This window comes from Rhagoletis zephyria, unplaced genomic scaffold (genome assembly GCF_001687245.7).
Source record: "Rhagoletis zephyria isolate East Lansing unplaced genomic scaffold, Rhagoletis_zephyria_1.1 Rzeph_scaffold_01207, whole genome shotgun sequence".
Taxonomy (NCBI): Eukaryota; Metazoa; Arthropoda; class Insecta; order Diptera; family Tephritidae; genus Rhagoletis; species Rhagoletis zephyria.
Genome location: NW_016158291.1, coordinates 34,065 through 58,970, shown reverse-complemented (window position 1 = coordinate 58,970; position 24,906 = coordinate 34,065). Strand labels below are relative to the sequence as shown.

Genomic DNA, 24,906 nt, shown 5'->3' with positions numbered 1-24,906 from the left:
CACGAATCTAACGTCATCGGCACTGTCACTCATCGGAGGGTTAAACGTATTCATTTTAATGCCCCACTTAGAAATTTACGTCACTTTGAGTCCTTTCATATTGGCCCGGTAAAAACTGTTTATGCATTAAACGCTCCTATCATGCGATTATGCGATCTTAATCGCATCGAAAATTGTATTCATATTGATTTTATAGCCTGTAAAAACGACTTTTTGAAATTCTTATCTTCTATTTTGGATTAATTTTGTAAATTTACTTTACTTTTCTTTCTAATAGTCTGTAAGTATATTTGATGTATTNTATATTTGATGTATTCATTGGCTAAATTAAACAAATAAACAAATAAAAATATGTACCATCATATTTATAAGCAAAATGTATAAATCGGTATACACATTGTTCACACATAGTTGAGGAGAATCTTATCCAAAACGATATTTCCATTTTTTGGTAATTCTTTAATTTTTCTTTCTTTTATATCACTCATAACTTCGGTAGCAGCTGCAGTTTAAAAACATCCTGAATATATTTAAAAACATTATCTAGCTTTGTTAAATGGATAAAACTATCATATTTCCATCGATTTCCACAAGAAATATGTACGAGCATATTCTCAACATCTGCATGAAATTTTGAATGACTATCAATTCATTTAAGAATCCGAAATGAAGGTGTCTCCTTCCATTCGAAGGTCGAATTATGTGAGCTTAAATTCATACATCAAATGGGCCTGAAAATCAGTCATATTGGACTCTTATTGGCCTCATATACAGCTCATTATAAAATCTTAAAAAAAAATGTGGCCTCATGTATATGGAAAACATTTTAGAGTCTTTTTAAATGCATACATTTCAGCAAAATTCCACCCTGACAGATTACCACGTGGTCACTTTGGCTACGAACACATAAAAGGCAAATGAAAACAACGGGCGAGTTAAGAATGAATCGTAACTAGCCATAAAAGTTAAATAATAAGCAATTTTACGCAAGTATTTACCGAGATGCGTTCATGTAAGATTGCGGATAAAGTAATAAATTTAAGCAATTTACCCCTTTGTCAATTTAGATGAACTAAAATTTCTCGTTTGAGTACCTTTGAGTACCAGTAGTAGAGACGGGTATTTCCTAGCGATACTTTGAGTAGCATCGAATTTTCTCTTCGATACTTTTAATGAGTACAGGCATTGAGTACATGGTGGTATCGGACGAATACTACGTATGACTGAAAAATTATATATATATATAGATTATTATTAAAGTATTTTATCTAGTGGGAATTAGACATCGAATTTGCCTTAAATATTATTTTTAAAATTGCTTTCTTAAAATTTTCTCATTCACTTTTTAGAGCTCACAAGTACTGTATTGTATTTTGGAAATATCTTTATATATCCTCAATTATGATGGTATATGTTTTTATGATCCTTTTATGGCATAAATATTCGACCTCTAATCATTAAGATTCGAAATTTTGAACGCAGAAAAAAATATTTTAGTATAAAAGTGTATCTGCTAATTAAAAAAAAAGTTATAAGACATACGCTAAAATTTCACGGACTTAATGACCTTTCCGGTAAACAATATTAAAAAGTTTTGTTTGTACATATTTAGGAATATTATTTACACAATGTTAAACTGCACTTACCTTGTCGTTTTTCAGCTTCATTTATCGGAATATTTTCTAAAACGATTGGTTCGGAACGACCTTTCTGATTTGCGCTGTATACTACCAGATGCAGGGCTGGATTGGCATCGGGATAGTAATCCATGGAAGTTAGATCTGTAAAATAAACGAGAGAATTATAATGTTTTCGAGATATTATTAAGTTGTTAGAATTAGTGTAGAATTTGCTTAGGTTTCCCTTTCGCGCTTAGAAGGACAAAGTTGGAATTTGCTTATTATTTTTAATGTGTATTTTGTTTTTGTGTTATTGCGCGTATAAAAAAATCTTTGAAAATCGTGCAATCCTTTAACTGTGCAAGACATTTTCAAAACTTAGAGAATCATTGTCATGGGTCGTAAAATGACACCAACATAATATGCGTCCAGCATACCAATCTCACTCAAAATAAATTAATTTTATAAAATAGTACTAAAGTTCATGAATTCACTGAAGTGTAAGGGTTTTCCTAAATAGGTTAAAATTGAGATCTTCTTGTCATTCAAATTTATTTTAGGTCATGAAAGGGTTAAGCTCCGTTTTTAATAATCGTTTATTTTGGCTATACCTCTAATCACAAGCTCGGGAGTTGGTTATGATTGGAACAGTAAAGCGTATTTCTTAGCAAAATACAGAAATACCCCTCTTTATAAGGGCTATAGCAGGCCACTGCCTGATTAGGTTACGTGCTGTACATAGGACTAAAGTTGGACGAATAGGATCATTGCTGTAGTTGCAAGATCAAAGAAGTTGCTGGAGTTGAGGCATACGCAAAGATTTATAATGTAATTTATAAATACAATGCTAAAAGCTGATTCTTTTTATAAAATCTCGCCTCAACGTTTTTTAGTTTTCTTTCTACGTATCACTACTCAGCAGTTTTTCCTTTATTGTGCTGTACTAGCTTGAACTATAAGTTTGCCTTGGATAATAAAATGCTGTATTCAATATGATAGTCGATAGCTTAATTACCTAAGAGTTTTAATTTTTCACACTTTTTATGCCAAAATGGCAATCACTGGAGGTTCAAACGCAAATGCATACAACGAAATGTACTCAGAAAGTTCGTATCAACTTTGAACACACGAAATCATTAGCAAGCATTTTGCCGGAAGAGCATTTTCCGAAGCCAATACGCATGCTGCATGTACCTATTANCTTGCATATCATATAAACATACAGCTATTTACGTAAATGTTGTTTGTAATTTTTGATTACTACATATTAAATAGTAGTTAGTGATATACTTATATACATAAGTAAATAAAATAAAGTTTCACTTCAAGTGGAGAAGCCAGAGTCGTGCAAAACAACACTATCGATAAAGAAACGTCAATAGTAAGAACACTTATATTATATACATATATCTACGTAGTAGCTACCCTGTAGTAAATGCCACTAATTGCGATACTAACAATTTCCTTTTCAGCTCAACTAGTTCGTCTTCTATCCTTGTTCCGTACTACTAACTGGCATGGTGATGTCCAGCTGTAGAGCTGGATTAGAGGCATACGGGAAAGTCTAACCCTCGGCCAGCGCAAAAATAAATGTTTTTGAAGTGAAACTTCTTTAGCGGCGGTTGGCTGATTTCGAGGTAATTGGCAAATTTAACGGAAATTCCACACGAAGATGGTATTAATTTCAGAGAAACGTGCTAATAAAAGGTTAAAGAATACAACTTAGATTATCGAAATTTTTATCGATTTTGGGGTCGATATTTTTCATCGATATTGTTATCGATAAAATAATCCGTGCCTGCACTTACTTTTTTAAATGTGTACTCAACTGATTGTAATTTTTAATGAATTTTTACAGTAAATTTTAAGTTTTTTTAATTGCAATTCTTTATATTCGAATTCTCCCTGAGCGAAGAAACAAATTTTAGTTAAATTTTTTGATTGTATGTTTTCAAACGCGGCAAACTGGATATCCTCGGTCTATGTCTATTAGTACCCTTCACTCTTAGATGGTTTCTTACCTGCACCGAAATGCATCTGCAAACCGTTACACCCTAATAAACGAATGACAAAACTGTCTACCTTTATCTGATGAAGATTATTTTTTTTTTGTTTGTTTTAATTATTGCGATATTCTTTAAGCTTGTTTTATGAATTTAATCGAAACTGACAGACAAAAATAATTTTTTACTTAGTATCGTTTACCAGTTTCGGCAGTTAACGTTAAAGTTTTTCACGTAGAACCTGTAGTTAACTGCCACTTTAAAAACGGTATTAAATTGCTTTCGTGAAACCGGCAATTAAATTCATAAGCTTATATTTTCGACTGAAGTACATACGTACTTCCCAGTAACTTTTACTCAGTTAATTTCACCAACTCCAAGGGGTCCTGGCTATTTAAAATAAAGTTATTCGAATTGAGCTCATAGGCCGCCGCTTCGGCTTATACCAGTTAATAAACTAGTAAGTTTTTACCAGATACTCTACTAGAAAATTGATTGTCTAGTTTGGATTTTCACTGCAGGATACTACCGTTGCAGTACTAATATCATTGAATAGCAACAACAAATGCAAAACTAACACATCAACCAATTACAATGATTTTCAAAAGCGACTTTGATCTTTTCACTCTATTTACAATACCATCAAACATTCGACTTCGAACAGTTAACGTTAGTGAGTGGGTGCAGTGAGATGTTTACTGAGCATTTGGTGGCGGGCGAAGAGTGCAGTTGGCAAAGTGAAGAGATGCGAAGTAAATTAGAGTAAAGTTGGCTGTGTTGTACTGACATTGGCAGCTTAGCGCGCTTGTCTAACTAATCGTGACTTTACGCTTCGTTAGATTTTGCAAATAAACCTGCAGCAATGCCTGTGGTGGGTGTACTGGCAAGCGTTGCGTTAGACAAAGAAGTCTGGCGGTTAGTTTGTAAGGGGATAAGTAAGTAGGGAAGTGTAGAGTGGAGTGTGAAGGTTTTCAGCTATATACTTTTGATGCCTATATAGAAACCACCAACAATAAGCGTTATAAAGCTGCCAAAAATCGTACTAAATATTTGTACCATCGATGTTGCTACGCTAACTGATCATGTGTATGGCGGTACTTACATAGATATGCATACATATATTTAATGGGTGTGTGAGTGATTTAGTAATAAACTGTAGCCGTTGCAAATAAATAAAAAAAAGCGCATTGCTTAAAAGTAAGTGCCTCGATAGACGAAAAGTTTGGCTCATTAACTCGCAAAGGCATAGAAAAATAAAAAAAGCCACAGTCGATTTGCGATTAACTTAGCTGTCGTTTTTCGTTTCGTTAGCATTGCGGCTGTCAAACGCAAAACTTTTGAAATTGTGCCTTTTCCCCATACTGTATATACCCAGTCAAGTCAATAAATTAAGCAAAATCGACACCAAATAGCCACCAGGTGCGAAGTGCTGAAAAGAACGCATGGTTATGTGCTAATATACAGTGGTCGAAAATTTATAGCCGCACTTTTATCACATTATTTTTGTTGTTATTTAATTTGGAAAAAATAAAATATGTTGCGATTTTTTTCTTAGTAAACTTGTTTGCTTCTCAAAGCATCGATCAATCCCTTGCGAGGCCCAGTAATTAGCGTTTCCGCTACTGAGTTAGGTGAAAGTTCCAAAAACTGCTTTTCAGTCGCTTGTTTTATATGGAAAAGGATTTCCCATGCAAATAGATTTTGAATTAGTATTAGAATTTAGAATTTTTGTGAAAAGAAATGAAAAATATTTGAAATTTTAGAGACCAAATAATTTGAAGAAAATCAAATCAGCTGCTCTACTCATACTACCTTTTTAATATGCCTTGGTCAAAGTACCCCGATCAAGGCAAATTTATATAAGGTGGTGTTACTAGCTCAGCTGATTTTGTGTATGTGTTTCGCCACACGGCTTCTGAAATCAAATTGAAAAATTTTGTTTGAATTTCTACACACACTTTTACAGATTTTGACAGTTAATGCCGCCAAAGCAAAAACAAAATACATGTAAATTTTTGTTTTTGTACTCCTGCTATCATCTTATATTCATTCGCCTTGGCCCCGAGCTTTGTTATTTTCGCCGTAAACTCTCTGTTGGTAATAAATAAGAATTAATTTTTATGTAAAAAAACAAAACCGACTTCAATTCTAATATACAAATTTTATATTACCGTTAATTTCTACATGATTCAATGATCGGATCTAAATCAAATTAGTATGGGACCAACCTTTCCTTTGAAAAAAGAATTATAGAAATCGGTAAACGTGGTCCCAAGTTATGCGGTAACATGCATAAAAAAAGTATTCAGACAAATTGATAACCTCCTTGTTTTCCGAAAACGGTCAAAAATACTGAGAAATTTCTAAATAAATAAATTATTACAAAAAGACATCCGCTTATCAAATTTCTGTCTGATAACTAACTAAGGGACTAGACTGCGTTCAAACAACTCGATGTTCTGATATTTTAGTATAATTTTGTATGGGTCTATCTCTACTTTTTCTGGTACTTACAAATATCGGACCAAAGTTATAATACCATTTCATATTCCTAAGAAGTATAAAAAGGCTCAATTTAAAACCCGCGAAAAGTTCTTGATGCCATATCCCACATCTTTGTCTACATAGTCATCATTCAAGACACTAACCGCCGTAAAAAAATAGATGATTAACTAACCGCAAACAGCTATTTCAAATAGGACTACCCTAACCACCCTGTTTTAACTATCGAACCATCGGCGTAGCCAGAATGAAATTTAGGGGGGCGCTCGACCCTATTAAGCTGGCATTTCAGGGTACTATTTTATATATATATAAGGAAAATTTGAAAGTTAGGGGGGCGCTCGAGCACCCCCCTGCCCCTACCTGGCTACGCCCATGTATCGAACCCCTTTTTAAAAGTTCCAGCAGACAAGAACTGCATCCGAATCTCTTTTTCTAATGCATCCGTTTCTATGTATTGAGCGATAAATGAATCAGATCATATGGAGAGAAGAGGGTAATACTTTTGCTAATTAATCGTTTTGTCGGCGAAGTCTTTCGCCACACAATTATCGGAGAAAGTCGCACAACTTCAGCTCATTATTTTCAATGTGGCAGAGCGATTATTATTTTTCCTGAAACCGCTGCTGCTGCTGCCATCAGGCCTGTTAATAGCTGGTATTACTTTTTGTTGTTTTATCCTTTCCACTTCATTTTGCGTTTGTTTGCTAGGTGATTTATTACCGAATGAAATAACTGCTACATTAACTAGCTAAGAGTTCGCTGCAGTTTTCGCACCAAATGTTAAATCAATTGTACATTTTAGGTAGTTGGAAAGAGGCCGCTAGTATGAAAGTGCGACAATAAATAAATGGTACTGAAGTAAGTGTGTTAATAAATTTAGTCTAACTTTCAACCTTTAAGGAATTACTTAGCTTCATATAAATTGTTAAGAGGGTGTTCTTTTACAAATGTAGAACTTGGCAAAGTTATGCGGTAACATACATAAAAAAAAAAAAAATAATAAAAAATAAAAATATTCCGACGAACTGATAAGCTCCTCCTTTTTCGGAAGTCGGTTAAAAAGTTGGCGTAAGCCATTGCGAGCTCACTGTTACCCCCTAGCGCCTAAATACATGCTACAGCGTAAGTGTTAACGATTGAATTTCTTTTCGTTAAAAACCGCAATTGAATTATTTTGTTAATTACCTAAGCATCGAAGCAAAACATCGATAGTTTCGATGCATCGATGATTCTCCGACATCCCTAATGTAATGATTTAGCATGAATCGGAAGTTATCACAATATTATAATAATGCGCACGCCTTAGATTTTAGCGAGTGCAAGTGACAAAAAGAAAGTCAGATCCGTTCACTTGCACGAATTAAAGAATTAAAAAAAAGTCATATATTTTAAAGATATTTGTTGATCTGAATCGCCTCCGAATTTTTTCCTATTTGCCTCAAACATTTTTTATTAAAAGGTTGCGAAGTATTATTTAACTTAAATTCTTTGTAATAGTTTGCAGTTTTTTGTGTGGATAGGTGCTAGCGAGCACCCGCTAATGTCAGACGCGAATGCCCATAAAGTTATTTGGGCAGCAATCTTATAATATTAATGTTGGGCAGTCCCCTACTTTTGTAACTACTCAATGAAGTGAAGTACTCAATATATCCTTTGCTAAAAAACGAGGGACGAATTGGTGAGTAACCGGGGAAAACTCATTAATTTGCTTTAAATTGAACATCTCGATTTGTGCATCTAGAGCGCTCGTAAATCCCAGACGAACAAATTGGGAGGTATTTAGATGCTGCAACTCGGAGACAAACCAATAACATAAGATCCTTTTGAAAATCCCAAGCGCGCCTAGCGCGTACTTCCTACTAAAGTCACCGGAACGCATTTGGGACACCAAAATTAGGGATATGGTTGGTCCGAAGGTCTCTACTTCTCAACATTCAGAACATACGTTATCTGAGTACCTGTCCATTGCGACATTAAATGAAATTTCAAGGCTGATGAACTCGCGCGTCATGGAACGACTTTTCTGATACATGTATAAGTAATACTAGCGGTATCCCTCTTCAAACATGAACATTTCTTTTAAAAGAAAACTTCATCGAAATTGCCAATTAAGAAATATGGCGAATGGAACCGACCTGTCAAGCTACCACGCAGCCAGATGGGGCACACCCTGGAACGACTACTGCAGAAGCGACATGGATGAAGCGGTTAGATGGTTATCCTTATACTAGTACTTACGTTATATTTGTCCGAGATCCGGGTAGTGGGCTATCATTATCCGTGTACCAGCATACAGGGTTATTTTTAAACGAGTAATCGGGTGGTTATCCAGATACTTGAAAAGTGGATTTTATTTTTTATTTGCCCCAAGTTTTTCATCTGAGTGCTCATGTGGGCGGTTATCTTTATCCAGGTGTCCGGGTAGGGGGTTATCATTGCACGGCTATCCGGATAGGTATTTAAATACCGGATACTTGAATAGCGTTTTCTGTGATCCGCGTAGTGGGTTATCTTTACATGGGGATTCTTTCTACCCGAGTACCTGGGTAAGACGTTTTATTTATTCAGGTACCCGGGTAGTAGATTAGATTTTTACGGGTACCCGGATAGAGGGTATATACATTCCTCCTTGAATGATAATAATTTTTATTTCGCATTGGTAAAGGTACCTTTCTGAGAGCAACCAATAAAGCATTGTTGAGAAGGTTGCAGTTAATCTTCGACCGCTATTGTATTTCTCCGCTGATAAGTGTTACTATGCATTTGAAGGACCCTGAGTCTAAGTAAGTCCACTTTGAACCTGAACTAACCTTCGGAAATAGGAGTTTACTTGAAAGCTTTGTTAAAATTTGCTATCGCAATATGATGCGTTAAATCATGCCGGCGAAAGGGAGCCGAGGTGATGCGACAAAGCGCCCCGACCGGTCTCGCGCGTTCCAAGACTCTTTCAAACTCGGAGAAATTTTATTTTCTTTATTAATGATTTCTAGATAAAAATCTCATCCTTCGATTGAGACGACTTGGAACGTTCGCCCAACTCACCAGCACAAACGCTGATTACTGGGCCTTGCAAAGGATGAATCAATGCTTTGAGAAACAAACAAATTTACTAATAAATAAAGTTACAACAATTTTTATTTCTTCCAATAATTGTTGTTTTAGATCTAATGTTACTACCTGTTTGATATGCCTTGGGACCACCTAAAGTGAAAATGATTATTACAACAAAATTTTGTCGAAGAAACCCTTTAAATCAACGAGCGTATAAGTATTGAATTGCAAACTCAATTAGTTATGTACTTACCACTCAAATCGATACGAAATATGGGTATATCCGCATATGTGCTCGTCGTATTTAATCGCAGTTTCTTCGTCTTCGAATCGTATGCCTCCAGGAAGAACTGCTGCTGCAGACCACCATCATAGCCCGGCATGCATTCCAATTCCATCGTTGAGTAAACAATGTTATCGTAATTTTCCAGATTGATAGTACCACCTCCCCCACCCCCACCAATACCGTTGCCATTGCTAATGCCATCCAGACCAAGACCGTGCCCATTACCATTGCTGCCGACCAGACTGTGCGTAGCAATGCCATTACTAAAACTATATTCCATGCGTGAGTAATCGAAATGTGGCCCATCTGCCGCATCTGCTATATCGGCTGACGGCAAACGAAACTCACTCCGTAGGGCGCTCAGAGTGGGTGGTGATAGCTCCTCATCCACCTCAATGAAGCTATTTAGCTCCGCATCCTCGCCATCGTCGGTCTCGTCTGCATCAATATCAGCTTCAACACCAGCGCCAGCTTCAGCGGTGTTAACATCCACTTCGCCGTCCGACTCTTTATCCATGCCATCAGCGCCAACAGCCACTTCATCGGCTGGCATGTCAATCTCATCACCGTCATCTTCATAAGCAAATTTGTTACCAAAAATTTCTGCTGCTCTGTCACTTTCATCTGAGCTGGAGGCTAGATCATTAATTGCGCGTTGCATGCCAATAACATCGATGCCGCGATTACCATTTGTTGTGCGTTGCTGTTCTTGTTCATATTGTTGTTGCTTTTGATGATGAAATGCAACGGCGTGATTGCTTATTTGAAGCGCGCTAGTTGGCGCGCTGGGTGTTGCATTGTTATTGTTGACTTTGTTGATGTTTTGGGTAAAATTGTTATCGTGATGGCTAACTTTGCTGTACTGCGAGAAATGGTGTTCGCTTTTGCCGTCAGCATTAATCCTACTACTACTACTGCTAACACGAGCAGTTGCGCCAACATTTTTGGCCGTCAAAGATTTGCGTATACGCACCTTATCAATTGAGCTTGTGGCGGACGCTGCTATATCATCTGTGGCAATGAGCGGCGGCGCTGATTCATGCTGAAGCTCTATTTGTGAGCGCTGTTGCACATTTTGTTGGTGTGTTTGATTATTCGCCTTTGAGTTGATGAAATTGCCAATTGGTGGGCCAAAAGTGCTGCTGCTGAGTGTGATTGTGTTGTTGTCGTTGGTTGCAGCTGTTTCAAACACTTTTACTGGCGCTAAATCTGCGCTTATTTCTCCTTTGTAAGCTGCATGTTGCTCATACACATTTGCCGCGGTACTACCTGCTTCTCTCTTGGTAAGTCGCAATTCTTCGTGAACTTTAGCTGCTTCATCATCCACTGATGCTTCGTTGGCTTCCTTTTCCGTTTCCTTTGATATAGCTGTTGCTGTTGGCATTGCCGTTGCCATTACCGTTGAATGATGGATTACTTCGCTCATCACTGGTGCCACCTCACGTTTGTGCGTATTTTTTCGCCGCCAATTGTAGTATTTCGTCGCTGGCGTTTGCTTGTTGTTGCCCTTGTTCTGCACATTTCTGCCATTGACGACGACAGCCGCAGCCTCATCACCAACTGTTGGCAGTGATAAATTTGATTTTTGCCTTTTGTTGCTCACATTCATCTTCATCTTCTGCGTCTGCTTTGAAGTTAGCTTTCTTGAATGCTGTAGCTGTAGCTCCTTCACTGACGCAGCCTCTTTGTGAATCTTCTTCTTTTGCTTATGCCTCGAACTGGTGTTCTTGTTGTGCTGTTTAGCTGTTGTTGCATGCTTATCAGCAGCACGTTTCACTCGATGTTTGCTGTCCACTCGCATCTTCGTGGGTAATCCATCAGTTTTGTTATTGATATACGCCATCGTGGCTAAGTTGCCTGCGGCATCTGTACCCTCCAAAGTCGCTGGCTTACGCGTTGCAGCTGCCAGCAATTTTTTGTTAATGTCAGCTCCAGCTACTGCGGACGCTTCAGCTGCGATGGCTGCTGCTGCTGCTGCTGATGATGATGATGTTTCCTTGTTATGTTTTTGTTGCTGCTGCTGTCGTTGCAGCTGTTGTTGTTGTTGTTGTCTCTTGATTGCCGCCAGTGTCTGAGATGGTGTAAATGATGTACGTTCTTTCAGGCGTTGCAGTTGTTGTCGCTGTTGTTGTTCGTTTACTTGTGGCGGCCAATGTTTTTGTTGTTGGTGATGCAATTTCTGTTGCTGCTGACCAATCAATGTATTTGCATTATTTTTTCGCTGTTGCGGTTGCTTATTAAGAATGCTGCTGATTTTATTATTGGTTTTGCTAGTGCTGCTCGCTTTGTTGTTGCCTCTGCCATCGCTATTGTGAATTTTATTGCCATTCTTATTGTTGTTGCTATTGTTATTATTACGCTCACGTACATACTCCATATGCGGAAAATTTGATTCGTGTCGGCCATATTGTGCCGGCACCATCTGATTGCCATGCATTGTTGTCTGATTCGATGAGTTTAGCGAGGCGGAGGTCACCACATATGGACGCAACGTACAGTTGCGCAACGCGCCAGGCTTAGCTGTGTGCGTGGACAATTGATAAAAAAGAGAGAAAATAACAGCGTTATAGCTCTTAGAAAATAAAGTGATTGTTAGTCGTATTTGGCAAGCCTTTGTCCAAATAAATGTATGTATGTATGTAAATAAATGCAATTATTTGAGATTATCTATAAATTTACTTACTTTTCCTGCTAAAACGAAATAAATACATAGGGTATGTAGCTTATAGTATTCCTTTAACCCTTTGTATACAGGCTGGACCCAATGGACCCGAATACAATTTTATTATGTTACCATTATCAATATCTGATGGTTTTGAGCTCAATAATTCCCTTAATTTGCTTATTTTCATGTAGTCTATAGTATACTTTTGTGATTATTTTAATCATTTTTAAATAATTGATGTTGCTATTCTAAATCTAGCGGGAACTGCCAGCCCAAACAAAGGGACCTAATGGACCCGAACAGTAGGTAATGCTAATTTTTCCATGGTAGGCAAAAGGTTAAACCATTTTCTCAGTGCTCAGAATTCATGATTCTAAAATGAGTATTTCTTTCGCCATAAATATGATTGATTCTGAGCCCAGTCAACTAGGCTGACCCATTTCGGACTCTTTTGGTGTCATAAATTCTGAATTGAAAAATAGTAAAAAAGTTCACGTATAAATAAAAGTTTATCAGTAATCAGATTCATGAATAATATTTGCTTTTGAGACTTAGAGAAGCGTCATATTTCAAACCCGAATATGACTCCTAACTTGGACTCGTATTGGCGTACCGTTCCAAAACTGGAAGTATGTTCTATTCTGACCTTTTTCGAGCTCATAGTCGGAGTTGCAACTCAGAATTCTGGGAATTTTCTTACTCTAAACTGAGCCTGAATGTTTACAGGGATTTTTCATATCGCTTTGTTCTTGTTAAATAGCCACTTTGGAAAAATCATATGAGTAAGTTTCTAGTTACAAGAAATGTGGCTTAAGTGAGTCTTGCAACCAAAATACACTAGTTAGTTTCTAAATATTTTCAAAAAATAAAAATAAAAAAATAAACGAATGGATGGAATTCTTTGACCGAAACTTAACTACAGTGCGAAATTAAATTAATTTATAAAAAGTATTAAAATTATAATTTTTAGTTTTATAAAGCATTAGTAGAAGGCAATTGGCCGCCAATTCTAAATTTTCCGCACTTCGGAGAGAAACGGGTTGTATTCTGGATTCGGATGAATATCAATTTCATCGTCAATTTTTCACGACAGACAATCGCTACTCAACTGCCAACAAAGAAAGACACTTACCCTCTCCTAGGGATATCTTCAAACGCGCAGAAGAGATTTAACAGCATTTACTGAGTGACAATCGCGGCCTTTACCAACTCTCGCCACAGACGAAGGGTTTCAGCTACCTCGACTCTCATAGCTCTGGCGCAAATATCTATGATCTTGATACTTTTAACAGGCTAAAAACCACACATGACCCCGACATACCCAAAAGGCAGCTAGCGCAATGTTTGCTTTAACGAATATTCATTTTAATAAAAGTAAAATATTTTTTTTTTGTCCGTATAACAGTATATGGCCACAAAAAGCCACCAACATTGACCTGGCATTGGTCATAGGCATTACTAATTAAAAAGAGTTGTGTGTGGTGAATCCATCAAATTTTCTAAGTGCCAGACTACTGTTTAATATTCTCAGAGGCCAAAATAATTAAATTTTCTCAATTGGCAATGAAGCAAATGTATTTTTATGAGCAACTCTTGTTCGCACTGAGATTTTCAATTAAATGTACAATCATGAAATGCATTTTCCATAGATATTTTTATTCAACAATAACAAAAACAAATAGATATTTTTATTTATATTTTTATCTTACTTGCAGCATTCCTGTTTTGTTTGCTTAAAATCTATGCATTTTTCACAAGTCATAGCATTGTTACATTACCTCATTTCTAACAGAGTACCTACATACATATGTATATTTTTCAAGCTAACGTGCCGCCGCAGCTTTGAAGTTTTCCATATATTTTACATGAGAAAAATACATGCTGTTTCATGGCAGAAATACCACTCGGAGGAATGCCATTGCCTGCCGAGGGGCGACCGCTCTTAGAAAAAAACTTTTGGTTATTTGGGCATTGCTCAGAACAAGTATTTAACCCAGGGCCTACAAAGTGGTAGTACACTCCTCTAACCACTCACTCACAGCGGCCGCAAAATACTTGATAACAAAATTTAAAATTTTAGAGTTTTCTGAAAAAAATTGATATTCGATTAAAAGTTAACAATTCTATAGCACTTCTAAAAAAAGTTTTATTCTCCCCATGTAAAATATATGGAAAATTTCAAACCCCGGCGGCATGGTTAAATATTAGTCGTTTAAAATAAAAAAAAAATGGCTCCCTTATTTTCGATATTCCTCAGTTCTGGCGGTGGCAGCAGGAAAATGCCAAAAAGTAGATTTTCCTGTGCATTTCTAGATCACCCTAATATGCATACATAAAATCAATTTACTTATTTGATTTTATTTAATTCCCCCTACATACGAGTACAATAACACAATCACTGGACAATTTTCATAAGATGTCTACGCAATTTCTGAGTGTTGTGCAACTGTCCACATAAATTCTTCCTTGCAACAAGTAAGCCAATAATGCTATATCATAAAAGCACCAACTTCCAAAATAACATGTACTTACATACATATACATATGTGCTGGTTCGTCATTTACCATAATAACTGAAGATACAAACTGTTGTGTGTTGACTTACCTGCTGGCACTACTTGAAACAAACACGGCTCTGATTGTTTGCCAATTGAATTTTGGCCCCAGCATGCCAGTGTGCCATAGTCTCGCTCCCCCTTTGGCGTGTATATCAATTCGCTTACGGTTTCTACTGTAAGAGAAGAGCAAACAATATACACAAATGTTGTTAGTTGTTTATTTGAAAACATAAGTTTATATACATATGAATATTTGGCGATATATATACTACATACGACAGAATTAACATTTCTAAGTGATTGGTTTTGAATTTCGTTGTTTTTACGAAAATTTTTAAATAAATTCAATTCTCATCAGTTGCGTCATCATTGAGTCATGTACGGGTATAACAAAAGGATTATAAATTTGCCTCAGGTATGCTGTATGTAAATGATTGACCCGGCAAGGTAAGACGTGAGAGAAAAGCGGAAAACCAGCAATGTTGTTATATCAGAATAAAAGGGTACAACTCAAAATAAAACTTAAAAATTTTTCGCTTTCAATTGAATGCCAAGCAAAATGAAACTGAATCTTGATTTAAACCAATTTTTATGTTTTCAATACCTAGAGGACTGAACTAGTTAATCAATTCAGTCCTCTAGGTATTGAAAAAGTAGTAAAATAATTGAAAACATTTCATAGGAACTTTTCCCACTGATTGTGTATAGTCGTAAATATTAAATTTATTTTGCTGTTGCAATAGAAATACTTGAATTGCTACATCAAATAAAATAACTCTCAATGTGTGCCACCACAAAATAATATTAATAGTTAAATGAATACAATAGTAAAAAGGTATTACATTACCTAATAGGCTTTCAGTAAGTAGCTAAAATTTTCCTTTTTTCGCGCCTTTTATAATTTTTTGAAAGTATATTCGGTACAAACACATTCCTTTAGGTACATTTAGAGCATAGCCAAACAAAATATAAAAAAATCTTCCCAATTATGTAACTCTAGCGCATACTTATGTATGTATGTATGTCCATAATAAATATTATAGAGCATGAACAGTTCATCATTTCATTATGTTCGTCGCCCTGAAGGCTTTGGTTTTAAAGCCCAGCGATTCTAGTGTTATCTCAGTTCGCCAATATTAACCTCAGCAACTGACTGCATATCTTCTGCAGCTGAAAATGGGCTCAAACGTCAAAATGCATATTTCGGATTATAACAGATGTGGACGTACTGCTCGTCTCCTAATTTGGTATGATGACAGTCGCGAACGAGTGAGTGGTCGTCTTCGTTCGTTCAAAAGACCATTCGATCACTAAATGGTGTTCAAATGCCTATAAATTGGTTTGCGCTTATGTCATTCTGACATAAGAAATATCGCCCACGTTTATTTGTACTGGATCCAGTTGGTAGTGAAATGCTGGCTCCGATGCTCTGCGTTTGTTCAACGAACTGGACGGAATTGCTTCGACGATGAATTATTCCTCCCAAATTTAAATTTTCTCTGTTATGTGAGAATAGGGTCCTTTGGGACCCTTAGATCCAATTGGTAAGGATAGAAAAAAAACTATTTCAATTACAATGTGAAATTCCATCGTAAACAGAATTGTATTTTTTAGCAGAAAAAATAAAGTAAAAAAAAATAGATTGATCTGACCCAAGGCAAGTGAGAAAATGGGATTCAAAATTAAAAAAGCGTAAATTTTGACCCTAAGGACTAATGTGGGTTAAAGAAATTGGGGTAGAATACAGTTTAGTGTTCTTTTTGTTCATTTAATTTTTTTCAACAAATAAAGCCAACAAAATGCAAAATCTACTTGTGCTACTGCGAAGTTGCGCTGCATAAAAAAAAACCATAAATAACAAGGTTCGGAAAAAATTTTTTTTTAAAGAATTTCATGGAAGTAACATGCTGAATTGTTGTCGATAGCATTAATAATAATAATAAATCGACGCTTAGACAATATGTTAGCGTTTGGCCAAGCTTCTCCTCCGATTTGTGATGTGAGACCTATGGTTTTACGCGGACTATATACGGCGATTGTATTTTTATTAGAAGCTGTTTTTCGTGGCAGAAATACATAAATTTTTAAAAGTTTTGCTTTAATTTCTGAAATGCAGCTGATTTTAGACTTTTTGTTTGTTTGTGTGTAATAAGGTGCACAATAAAAATCTACACAAAACCTTCGATAATAACATTGGTTTACAGCCAAAATGTTCAATGGATGACACTATTTTACTTAAGGTATTAGGACGCGTAATACGCCTTGTGCATCCCGTAATTATGTATGCCGGTATGTAATACCCTGCCTCACGGGTCCAGGAGTTGTAAGTAGGGGTCGACGAAAATTTATCCGGTTTCGATAGTAAAGAACCAAAATAGTTGCTTGATAGCCTATATATATTTAACTTTATTTTATTTTATTTTTTTTTTTTTGAGTGGTGTATTTTGATCTTGGCGCCGTCACTTTGTGTCTTCATACGTGGGGAAGCTTTCAAAGCCAACTGCAGACTAAAATGAACCTGATGTTTGGTATAACACTGAGTGGGGCGAGGCGGAAATTGCTCAGCGGCAGCAGAGATTTGAGTACTTTTGTCTTTTCAATGCGACAGCATAGTACGCCACTATTATCTTTGCTCAAGAGATTCTAGATTGTTGAGTACCCTGAGGCGGAATGCTGGGTTAATTAAAGCACTGAGTTCGTCGGACTCACATACTGTCGAATCTCCACTGATAGTTCCAAAACTTTCTCAGGGTCAGGATTTTGAGTTTTTTTATACAAAAAAAAAGGTGATTAGGGGGGGGGGGGGGGGGTAGGGGGAGTTCTCCTGATTGCAAATATATATACTTTTAGCCGCAGGAGGCTTATAGTTTTTAAGTTATTTGTTGTTAAAGTGTGTAAATTGAACTAACCTCTCGGCGCTATTTCACACAATAAACACTATATTTATGTACACACTTCGGTAAAATAGTTGCATTAAAACCCCGCACAATGAAATGTAAACATATTTTTTACATATATGATGTATTTTTAGTTAATTAAGTAAGTTTTTATAATTATCACGCACTTATATATGTATACGCATGGTTTCACACTGACATTAGAAGAGTGCTGCCACATCTAAGAAAATAACAATAAAAGAGAATAGGTTTTATCGTACCCATTTTCTTGCTCAGCGTTGAATTAGTAGTATATATATATTAAAAAAATGACAAGCGCCGCAGGGTAAAATTGTTAATAAAAAATCGCCCGATTTTTTATTAAAAATTTTCATTATTTATCGAAGTATTGATTTCTATGGAAAAAGCGCCGCAGGCGAAAATTGTTAATAAAAAATCGCCCGATTTTTTATTAAAAATTTTCATTATTTATCGAAGTATTGATTTTTATGGAAAATTTGCCGCAGGCAAAAATTTGTAATAATAATTTCATTATTTATCGAAGTATTGATTTTTATGGAGAAAGCGCCGCAAATTATTTACCAAATTATCGATGTACGCTTTCTACATTTGTGTACTTTGAACTGCAATAACACCAGTAAATATTATTTCCACCCGAAAAAAATTATACCGTTATGATCAGGAGTAAGACACTTATACTTCCTAATTATGCGCACTTATTTGTGGTGTATTTTTTTTAACGTATGGTAGCATACATTTTGTGTTACTGTCAGCCATTGTTATTTCTGCTTGTTTGTGAAATGTGCAAACGTTTGTGAAGACATTTATAAACGCGTTTTACTTAATTAATTAATTAAGAATTGTATATTAAAGTGGAAATCTCAGGCCGGGGTTTTAATGCAACTATTTTACCGAAGTGTGTACATAAATATAGTGTTTATTGTGTGAAATAGCGCCGAGAGGTTAGTTAAATTTAGAAACTTTAACAACAAATAACTTAAAAACTATAAGCCTCCTGCGGCTAACAGGTCTATTCTGGGCTGGTAACATAAATTTTGTAACCGGTAATTAAAGTGTCTGTCAATTTTTAAACCTTTTCCGCATTCTGTGCTCTCTTGTAACCGGTAAACATTGTTACCATCTCATAAGCTAGTAACAAAATATTGCCCCGTGCAATAAAGGAATTTCCACAAATCTTCATAGCTGAATTGCTGAATATTTTCACTGCATTACCAACGTACCTAGAATCGCGGTGACAAAAACTGGTAACATTTTTTGGTAATAAAATTTTCCGGTAACAAAATCATCGGTAACGTGTAGAATAGACCTGTAAAAGTATATATATTTGCAATCAGGACAACTCCCTCTACCGTTCCGTAGCTACCTTAATGCGGAACTCCGGGGATGCCAAACTAAATTGCAGCCGGCATAAGTTTCACTTTTCTCTTGGAAAATATTCTTTGGTCTTCCAGGCTGAGGCATTTGCAATCCTCAAAGCCATGGATTACGTTTGTGGAAAACAGGTGGAGAGGAAGGAGTTTACGTGTCTGCAGGTACAGCCTGCCCTCTATCTAAGTTCTTTCAAGCTAGTTCGGAAATTCAAGTCTCGACTAAATTATGTTGGTAAACATAACGAGCTTTCTTTAGTCTGGGTGCAAGGTCACTGCATACAACTTGATGGACTGCTGACTGTTCACTTTACGTGGCACAAACACCTGACTGTGATAGGCGTAAATGACAACTCCATTTGCCCATCCTGAGGAGGATGAGTCGTGGAGCACTTTTTGTGTTTGCTTGCTTGTTGCTTGTCATCAGTTTTTCTACATTCGGTCTTTTCACTATTGCCAGTTTCTGATTTTAAAGTTTAGTGTAAAACGGTTTGCGTTTTTTTGTTTCTAGTTTTGTGTTTTCGCATCACTTTAAAACTCATAGCAATAAAAATAAAAATGATGCCATCAAGCCAAATGAACTATTTTACAAAAACGCCATATGCAAATTCATAAGTAAGCCGAACATGTGAGGAGTTTATAGTGAAGAGAATGTAAATAACGCTAGCGCTCGGAGTGCTCTTAAAACAATATATAACTCCTCAGAACGTGAGAGTACTTTGATAACTTAACGAGCTCTGTGTTTTAAAACTTGCAAGTGTGTAATCACATTATTTTAATTAATATGAGAAAATAAACATTTCTAATTTTATTTTTTCCACTCCGAATTTAGTTTTGGAAATGAATTTTGCTTTACCGATAATGTGAACACTGCTCATTGTAGAACAGAAAATTTGTAAAACACGCGGCAAATTTTATCGGGCGTTCAAAGTCAAGAACTTGCTTATTGTTATTATCATTCAAGCACGTTAATGTGATCATGTTGGCCCGAAAAAGATTGTAACAATATGCTATGACAGAGGATCACTCTAAAAGTAATTGTAAAAAAAAGTTTTAAATATGTACCAATTGATTTTAGCTTAATAAATAACCAAAAAAATCCCTTCAAAAACATTGTGAATATTACCAAAAAAATCAAGACGTGGTCACTTGTTTGAGTCCCTGTATGTATGCATATAAAGCTTAAACCTATGCGCGTATATACATATCGTCATCTAAGGGTGAAAGAGTGTCAAGTCCATTTTTTGAAATTGTTCAGGAGAGAGGAAAAATTAGTTTTTGAAAAAAAAAATGGAATTGGCACCTTTTCTCCTTTAGGTAGCGATATGTATGTAACTACTTATGTATGTATGACCAAATGTGATTTGGTAAACTATCGAAACTTTATGTAATAAATAGTTATGCACACATTTGTATGAGAAAATTGTAGTAAATTAAACAAAATGTAAAGAGCAAAGATACAAATGTTAATACTTAAAAAACGAGAAATCACGCGGATCAAAAAGAATCGGAAATCATGAAAATTTCTTTTGGTTTTCTAAAAAAATTTCAAGTTTTAGATTCGTACGAAAACGGGAACACGGCCTAATTTTAATATTTCTATACTTTTGAATCAGAGTTCCTTGTACAGATACTACGCTCATAGCTTTTTTTACCTTTATATATTTTATTTATTACCTTTACTTTTTGCCTTTATACTTTTTAAAGCTTTGCCACACAAAATTGTATTTTTTAACAAAAGAAATTTTTTGCATCACTACCGGTTGGTTGGTACGAGATAGTAGTAAAACTAAATGCGGCTGGTCATTGAAAAGCAGTGATAAGCATTTTGGCATGGAATTTTCAAATTTTTACATTACCGAAAGAAAAATGTGCCTTAGATGAAGGCTTGGTGAAAATCATTGCATAAAAGGGCATTTATTTTTTAATATTACATTACCATAAGTCTCAAAGTGTGTATCGTTCGCTTCGATTATAGTGCGATGTACGTCACCGGTGGTCGTGGCTTCCTGTATCGTCGCATAATGGCCTGATGGTACTTCAAAGTGTTCGCCGCTCGTTGAAAAAGTCCATTCAAAATCAATTTCCGGTGGGTCGGAATTAACACGGCAAGGTATAGGCACCGCCTCCTCTAGCGAAGCGCCAATCACAATCATTGTATTAGTACTGCAGACGGGCGCGTCTGAAAATAAAACAAACAAAAAATTATAAAAGGAATTTAATCAACGAAAATTAATTAAAAATTTTTTCAACAACAAAGAAAGTAGCAACATGTGTTGCAAAGCTCAAAGGAATAATTATTAAAGTAAATACATAGTCAAGTAAAAAAACTGAACTGGTATATATGTATGTCAGTATATGAACCAGGCCGTATGACGAAGCTTATATACCCAAAAACTAAGTTTGTTTTTGCTTTAAAGTATTTATGTTTGCATAATGAACAATTTTATCACAATAACGTTGAAAACACTTTGCTCGCGCACAAAACAAATATTTGCGCGCATAATCATCGTTATCGATACATTTGTATGTATGTATGTCAACGGAATATGCAAAATACAAAAGAAAAATTCTCACACATAACATACATAAATACATATGTATTTATGTTGATATTTATTTGCATTTGTTGCGAGGATTATCACACGCTCTATACATCAAAATTGCGTGCGCACCACAGTGCATTTGTGTGCGTGTGTTAAATATTTGAGGTTTCTTTTCTCACTCGTGCGGAAAAAGGATCAAAACAAGAAAACAAATTTTGCAAGAAATATTTCCAACAATCAAGCGATGCACACATTTGTGTGACTAGTTAGTTGTATGTGCAAGCATTTTCCTCAGCATGTCACAATAGTTTATACACATATGTATGTACAAACGTACATTTATACAATTTGTTCATCTCTTTAATTCATTCATTTTCATTCCAAACGATTGAGTTTGAAATTTCATTGCAATAGCTCATGCAAACACAAGGTTAAGTGTAAATATTTTATTCTAAAACAGTATCTACCAACAAAGGCATGCACTCACTAACCCATTTATGTTTACCCAGTAGCGTAGAGAATATAAGTAGTTAATCATAAGAAAATGTGCATGTATGTATGTAAGTAACTACATACATATGTATATCCATGCAGGGAAATCCCGAACAAGTGAACTAAATTTTTAGCTACGTACCCTAGTTATCTCTCCTCTTAAAAAAAAAAATAATATTTTGATTAGTTTTAGAAAGGATGTATATGTATATTTTTTAATTTAACTTAATTTTTTAAAACGTATTTTAGGCATTTTTTATTTAAAAAAAATTTAATTAAATTTTCTCTAATGGTTTGCTTTTTATGGTTTTAAAAAGAATGTTGTTTTAGTTCCATATAATTTTGAGAGACTTATTTTTAGTTTACTCTTTTTTAAATATTTTTTTTAGTTTAAATTTTTAGATTTTATTTTGTAAAAAAGAAAAATATTTTGTTTTTAATTCATTTACTTTTCAGAAACATATTCCTTTTTTAATTTAATTTGTTATTCTTTTTTTAATTTAATTTTCTTTAAATTATTAAATTTTATTGTTTTAAGAAGAAAAATATATTTTTAATCCAATTTAATTTTTGGGTACTATTTCCTTCTTTTGGATTCAATTTTTGTCTTCTTCTAATTAAATTTTCTTTTACTGTTAATTCTTTTTTTTGAAAAGAAAATAGATATGTTTTTTTTTTTTTAAATTCAACTTAAATTTTTAAAACCTCTTTCAATTAGTTTTTCGAAAGACAGTAAAGTGCTTTTAGGATAGTTTCCAGAATTTCCTTTAAATGGATATTTTTTTGGTTTTTTTTTTATTCAAATACGATTTCATTATGAAATTTACCGATACATTTTCATAGTTTCGTAATACAAAAAAAAAAAATGTATTAACATTCTAACATCTTGGGACCTTATGGAATCTATCCAATAATAGCGAGCACCTCTGCAAACTCAGCTACAGCCAAAGGTATGTAAACGCGTTTTCAAATGCTCAATTTTAATTACATTCATTCAATCAAATTTGATTTCAAATTCAATACATACAATTTAAAATCGCTACCATGTTACTTTTTGCTCGGTCGATTTAAGCTAGCATGCAAAAGAGACTTAACGTGCACTAGTCATGGTTCTAAATTTATTAGCACCGGAACAGTTCGGCACTCGTGCGTTTCCCTAAAGGGTGAATATGAGTGCACTTACATACAAACATACTTTATGTGCATGATTTTTCAATGACAAGATACGAGAAAATCATTTACAAGTAAAGAAAACCTCATCATAAAATGCTGTTGGAAACTGATGATTTACGCACAACTAACCACTCGAAAAAAGAGTAAGACATAAGTTTAATAGCAGAGCATTTGAATGTGTATGCTATTCATCTCCAAAATTGTTGAGCTTTACGCAAATCTGGAAGTACATATGCATATGTACATACGTACATGGATATGCATGCACGTTTTGGATTCCTTAGACTGGCGCACAGTTGTAATGAGTAGGAACAAAATAAACGCATGTTGGAATTGTATACATAAATAAACATACATACGTGGAATTCCTGAACATCCCAGTGGGAAAAGTAGTAATGCATTACATATGCGTGATAAATAATGTAATGTATTTCTTATAAGTTGTAGATTCTAGCAGATACTGTTGTATTCAAAACGTCGCAAAAATTTCCTATTAAATCACATTTATCCCAAGTAAAGTAGGGTATTCTATTTTGCATTACCAGTTTCCTACCGAGGCAAAAATAATGCATTTTCTAATGTGAAAACGGCTCTTTTACAGATTATTTTTTCGATTACAATACATTATATTTTCCCACTGAGATGAGGCAGAAATGGAGGCCAAAGTACCTCTTCAAATAATAAAAAAAAAAGTCTTCCTAAAGGTGAAAAGGTACCAAGTCCATATTTGAAATTATTCTGGAGAGACGAAAAATCTATCTAGTTTGGCATCTATCTATATATCTACTGGTAAAAAAAATTATGTAACAAACTACAGACCTATACCTAAACTTTCGACTTGCGCGAAACTCTCCGAGAAAGTGGTTCAAGAAAAGATAATTTTTTATTCAAAGGATCCATAAATCCGTGTCAGCATGGTTTTGTTTGTGGTCGCTCAACTGCCTCGAGTCTTGCCTGTGTTTATCAGTTTTGCATTTCATCATCAAGCACTGCATTTTATTGCCTGAGCTTGAATGTTTAGGTATACAATATACATTTCTTTGCTGGGTTAGATCATACCTATCCAATAAATTTTGTTTTGTTGAAATCGAGAGTACGAGATCACATGATTTCGGGACCATTTCTTGGGTACACCCGGGTAACATCCTAGGCCCAATTATATTTCATCCATTAACTAATGATATTGGAGCTTGGTCTAGGCGTTCTAAGTTTTTGCTGTACGCTGATAACTAAAATCTTCAGAAGTATTACTTTTATGTCAGATGTTTTGCTATTACAAGATGAGCTTAACAAAGTACCTAATTAGAGCGAAATAACTTACCGCTTAATTACCAAAAATTGTTTTCATATAACACTTTCAAAGTGCATAAGTTGACTTATTATCTGTTTGATAAAAGACTTTCTTCTCTTAAGGAATTTTCATACCTACTAATGTTTGATTCAGTATTTAACTTTATTAATTATATTAGCTATACCTTTACGAAATCCTAGTTTAACCTTGCTTTTTTGCCGCGCTATGGTAGAGATTTCAAAGATCACTACACCAGAAAAATCCTATATAACACTCTGGTTCGTTCAAAGCTGGAAAACGCCACTTTAATATAGAAACCAATTTACACAAGTCATGCCCCTAGACTTGACAAATTACAGTGAAATTTTATTCGCTAAGCTCTCAAACCACTCTGGCATCACTTGTGTCTGTCACTTGGCGATCTATTCCATC

The 24,906-nt window shown here is 35.1% G+C and overlaps 1 protein-coding gene across 1 annotated transcript in view; it reads right to left on the bottom strand.

Annotated features, from left to right (window-relative positions):
- LOC108363175 (uncharacterized) overlaps positions 1-24,906 on the bottom strand; it is a gene marked incomplete at its 5' end in the record, with an annotated part of 63,425 nt that overhangs the window by 8,841 nt on the left and 29,678 nt on the right. Inside the window, 4 exons of the mRNA XM_017616458.1 lie at positions 1,647-1,781; positions 9,432-11,984; positions 14,735-14,860; positions 20,912-21,154. Coding sequence (XP_017471947.1) covers positions 1,647-1,781; positions 9,432-11,984; positions 14,735-14,860; positions 20,912-21,154 — 3,057 coding nt within the window. The remainder of the gene's footprint in view (positions 1-1,646; positions 1,782-9,431; positions 11,985-14,734; positions 14,861-20,911; positions 21,155-24,906) is intronic.